Here is a 5,202-nt window from a genome sequence, read left to right on the forward strand (position 1 = left end):
CCTTGTTCCCCTCCCCATTTGAATGTTTTCTTCCCATTTCACATTCTCTATTATAAATTTTTGGTCCTTATTTGCAGTTCCAGTTTTTGACACAAGAAAACAACGTGATATTCATACGTTCATGTCTGGTTTATTTCATTTTAGTGTGGTCCCAAGGTGCATCCATTTGCCTAGAAATGTTTCAAGCTTGTCCTTTATGGTAGAGTCCATTGTATAAAAACCCCCACATCTTCTTTATCCATTGATTGTTGGTGGACATTTGGGCTATTCCAAGATTTAGCTGTTCCAGATTGTGCCAGTGTAACTTGTAGTGTACATATATCACTGTGGTTGACATAAAGTTTTGTTTTACCCACTTAGATTTATGTTTGGTTTGTTTTACTCAGTATTATACTTGTGCGTGAGCATTATATCAGGTAGAGTCTCAAAATTTTTAATTGCATGGGGAAAATTAAATAGGAAAATCAAAGAGACTTATGAGTTAAGACCTGTTTCACTTGGGGCTTTGCTTTTATTCAGAAAAAATGGTTTTGAGCAAGGCACATGGACAAGATCACAAGAGATCTTAGGATCTCTTTTTCCTTCTCTAAAACCTGACAGAATGTGTTTAATGCTTATAGAATTTTTTCAATTCTAAAAATGAAGCAACTGGATAAATGAATGTTCTACTAAATTATCCTTACTTTGTTTCATTTTTGTTTGCATTAGGTTGTCTTGGAGACACCCAGTTTTGTTTTAGATTTCGACAGTCTTCGGGGAGGAGGGTGTCGCTGCATTGTCTTCTGGATCAGTTTGACAAAGATTTGCCAGTTTACTTAAAGGTTGGAAAGTAGTTATAGACACATATCCATGGGAGAATAAAGTCTTAGAACCTATTACATCAGAACTCATTTTCTCAGTTACCTCTTTGAACATTTAGAAATATTTGACTTTTGTTACTCTATATGGCTGAGCTTCTTAAGAGACTCTGAGGTTTCAGCATGTGAGTGATTGAGACTGTGTAAAGTCGTTGCTCTTCAAACATATAATGCCATTGCGAATTATAGAAATGGAGGAGAATGCTGAGGTGATTTTCTTTTGTTAATAATTTTTTGTTCAGATGTGGGGTGTGGCGTGGTGCTAAACAGGCCATACCATTCAGAATTGCAGTAGTTGTGCCCTGTGGTAACCCCCTATGCTTCAGTATCTGTTCTTCAGTATCTAACTATTGCTTTTTGATTTCCTAATGAGCATTGTTTACAGTTACTGTTTATTGAAACAATTTTAATAATTCAGATGATGTTAGAATCTGGATGTTTCTGTCCTTGGCACTCTATGCTTACATTTCTAGCTGCATGGGGAACATTTCAACCTGGCTAGCCTGTCAGCACATTCAGTATGAACTTGATGTCACTGGCCTGAAGTCAGCTTTTGCATTTGACCTTCCTGTTCTGCTTATGGCAGGAACCCTCTCTCTGCAAAATGCCTATCTTTGGAATGTGTGTTAAACATTCTCTTCCTATCAGTGACAATAATAGCTTTTTTTTTTTTTTTTTTTTTCACCAGAGATCAAACTTAGGACCTTGTAATTACCAGGCAGGTGCTTATGCCACTGAGCTATCTCCCCAGCCCAATAATAGCTTTTAAATATGAAGGCATTTTGTGTGCTGGACGCTACAGCATATATTGCCACATCAATCTTCTGTGCAGTTCTCTGAGAGAGTTCCTTCTGTAGATGAGGGAAATGAGGGCCAGTGAGAGTAAGAAGTTTGTCTAAAGATGTCCGAATTCTTATCTTACAGTGTTATGCACTAAAGTATAGCTGTAGTATAAAACTAAATAGAATATAAAATGATGAGCAATTGATAAAAGGGTAAAGAACTGTTTTCTTGTCCTCAGTATTTGGAGCTATCAAAGTAAGACCCTTTACCTTTCCAGTGTCCACCTTCTTCCTTATAGTTATGCTATAGTTTAGCTAAATTGAACTATGTGGATTTTATTCCCTCTTCCTCTCCCTCCTACCCCTCCCTCCTCCCTTTTCCTCTCCCTCCTTTCCCAGAAATTGAACTCAACACCTTGTGCTTCCTGGCAGGCACTGTGCCGTTGCCCTAGCCCTATGTGGGTTTTCTAAGAAACGTTATGTTTTTCCTGTTTTTGCTCAAACTCTTGGCCCTCTAAATCTCCAATGTCTTTGTCTTCAAAGACATAGATAAATCATATCCATCCTTCAATACCCAGTTGAAAATCAACCACTTCTGTGTAGTCATTATTCTTTTCTCTCAATCTTCCTGTAACAGTTTGTGCTTTTTTTCCTGGCACCTACCCTTCTGTTACATAATAATCATTTTTGTGCTTTTTATATCCTTCCCAGATTGTAATCTTCTTAAACAATTATGGTTTATGCCTTTCTTTATGATAACATAATACCTTTGAAGAAGGTTAATAAATACTTACTGAAAGAATACCAATCAAATAAGGAATTGAACCATAGTTTATTTCATTAGGATCTCATGTTTTTCAGTACAATGACCTTTCACATCGTGTGTTAAAAAACACTGAGAAAGTTTCATTATTATTGGGCTAACATATAACTGACTAGTATATGTGATTCAGATTAACATTTAGTGCCTCTTATTTTCTCTCTTGAAATTTTATGAGGATACTTCAAGAGATGGATGACTTATATCCCTGACAAATTCAAAATTGAAAAACAATATGGCAGAATTTTAAAAAATACATAACTTTGGGGAAAATACAGAATTTGGTTATTTTCTATCTTCAATAACTACAATATGGCTGGGGAGATGGCTCAGTAGAATAAGTGCTTGCTTGGCAAGCTCAAGGGCTGAGTTCAACCCCCAATTCTGCAAAAAAAAAAAAAAGCATTACATAAATTTAAAAAATAACTACTATAGATATGAATCATGGATATAAACTGAGATGTAAGGGAAAGGTCTCACTTTAGATGATCTAAGTCTTATTTTAGATTATAGGTCTTTTGTCTTTGGGAAGAGTTGCAGATTTTTTGTGGCAGCTGTTGTCATAATTATTGTTTATTGATAGAAAAGCGTAACTAGTTCTATGTATTCTGCACATCTTGATTGGGATTTATAAAGCAATTTGATGCTAATGTTAAAGATGGCCATATGTATGTGTGTGTTTGTATATGTACATCGACACATCAAAATAACATACTTTTATTTTTTCGCTTTTATAGAAAGACCCTGCTTATTTTTATGGATATGTGTATTTTCGACAAGTTCGAGATAAATCTCTTAAGAGAGGCTACTTTCAGAAGGTAATTGTCATATATGCTAATAATTTTTTTCTTTGTCATCTTGAGACAGGATTTCATTCAGGTTGGCCTTGAGCTCACTTTGTAGCCCAAGCTGGTCGTGAACTCAGATGATCCTCCTGCCTCAGCCTCCCAAGTGCTGGAATTATAGGCATGCGTCATCATGCCCAGCTTTTAATATTTTTATATTGTGATTAGAAAAGCAGAAATAGGGCAGTCCACTTGAGACCCCTTCTGTCTCTCTCAGAAGCCTTCTTTCTCCAGTAAATATATTCTCCTAATCTCTGTTACTTAAAAAAAAAAGAAGAAGAAGGCTGGCCAGATACCTCAGCCAACTAAATTGCCTCCTGAGGCAGCCTCGGGGACAGCATGCTGTGCCACAGCCCCGCCCCAAGAGACTCACTGATACAGTGATTGAGACCGGGCGTGGTGGGGCGTGGTGGCGTGGTGGTGCATGCCTGTAATCCCAGCACTTGGGAGACTGAACACAGGAGGATCCCTGTGAGTCTGATCTGTGTAGTGAGACCCTGTAGGCCCTGTACTAAATACATTAAAAAAATATATATATTTTTTAAAAAGAAAAATAGAAACATTTAACAGCCTTTGAAGTTTTAGATATTTCATTTTTAAATGTACTAAACTCAGTTTTTTTAGATTATACTTTTTTCATGATTTTTTTTTTTTTTTTTTTTTTTGTATTTGGTACAGGATCTCACTGTGCAGCTTGGACTTGTGGTGATCCTCCTGTTTTCAGCCTCCTCAGTGTTGGGATTACATGTGTGTACCTTGCGTACCCCGGGAGTGGGGATCAAACCCTGGTCCCTGCGCTTGCCTAAGCAGGCGCTTAGTCAGCTGAGCTATCTTGCTGACCCTACTTTTTTTTCTTTTTGAGACAGGGTCTCACTGGGTAGTTCAGGCAGGCTATGAACTCACTATGTAGCCCAAACTGTCCTCCAACTCATGGCAGTCCTCAGTTGTGTGCCACCATGCCTAGCTTTAGATTATACATACATGTTCCTAGATTTTAAAGTGCAGTTGAATTTTTGTGCATGAATCCTGATAATAAGTTCCAGTTAGTATGTGGAAAATTCTTAATTTTAGCATTTTAGAATAAGTGAAAGAATAAATTTTTATTTATTTATTTTTTAAATTTTAGTACAGGGTCTACAGGGTCTCACTCCATAGATCGGACTTGTAGTGACCCGCCTGTGTTCAGCCTTCCAAGAGCTGGAATTACAGGTGTGCACCACCATGCCCAGTCTTCATCTTGTCTCAGCCTGTCCCAGGTGCAGGCAGGTACTGCTTGCGGGGGATCGAACCCTGGCCGCTGAGCCTGCCTAAGCAGGTGCTTTAATCCACTGAGCTATTTGGCTGGCTCTTTTTTTTTCCTTTTTTTTTCCCCCTGACTCAGGCTGCTTTAAGGGCGTGTCTGATGCTGATGCGGCATGTGGTGCTGGGGAGTCTCTTGCCTCTGACTGATTTTGCCCAAGGAGGAGTTTTAGACAGCTGAGCTAACATGCCAACCCCATAAATTGTTATATTGTTACAGCTAATAAAAGCTTGCAGTATCTTTTTTTGGTTTTTTTGAGACAGGGTTTTGCTCTGTACTCAGACAGGCCTTGGGCTCACTTTGTAGCCCAGGCTGGTCTCAAACTTGCAGAGTCGTCCTGCCTCCCGAGTGCTGGGATATAGGCATGCACCACCATACCCAGCTCTACAGCGTCTTTCGTTGAATGACCAGTAAATAAACCTTAGCAACACCTTGGCAATTATTTTCATTCTAAATGTGCAGTCTTTTAAAAAGAATAAAGTAAAATGAGTACATCTTATTTAATCCCAGCTAGTAGGACACATCTTTACTGTTTATAACTAGAATTTGCCCTGCCCACTAATTGATGCAGGATGGAAAGATAAAGAATGATTTTTTT

General features: G+C 38.2%; 1 protein-coding gene across 1 annotated transcript in view; it reads left to right on the top strand.

The window, feature by feature from the left end:
• The window catches only part of Dennd6a (DENN domain containing 6A), a 57,444-nt gene that overhangs the window by 12,767 nt on the left and 39,475 nt on the right, over window positions 1-5,202 (top strand). The window contains exons 4-5 of the mRNA XM_023715722.1: window positions 709-821; window positions 3,197-3,277. Of these exons, the coding sequence (XP_023571490.1) occupies window positions 709-821; window positions 3,197-3,277 (194 nt within the window). The remainder of the gene's footprint in view (window positions 1-708; window positions 822-3,196; window positions 3,278-5,202) is intronic.

Source organism: Octodon degus, unplaced genomic scaffold (assembly GCF_000260255.1).
Source record: "Octodon degus isolate 3935 unplaced genomic scaffold, OctDeg1.0 scaffold00043, whole genome shotgun sequence".
Classification (NCBI taxonomy): domain Eukaryota; kingdom Metazoa; phylum Chordata; class Mammalia; order Rodentia; family Octodontidae; genus Octodon; species Octodon degus.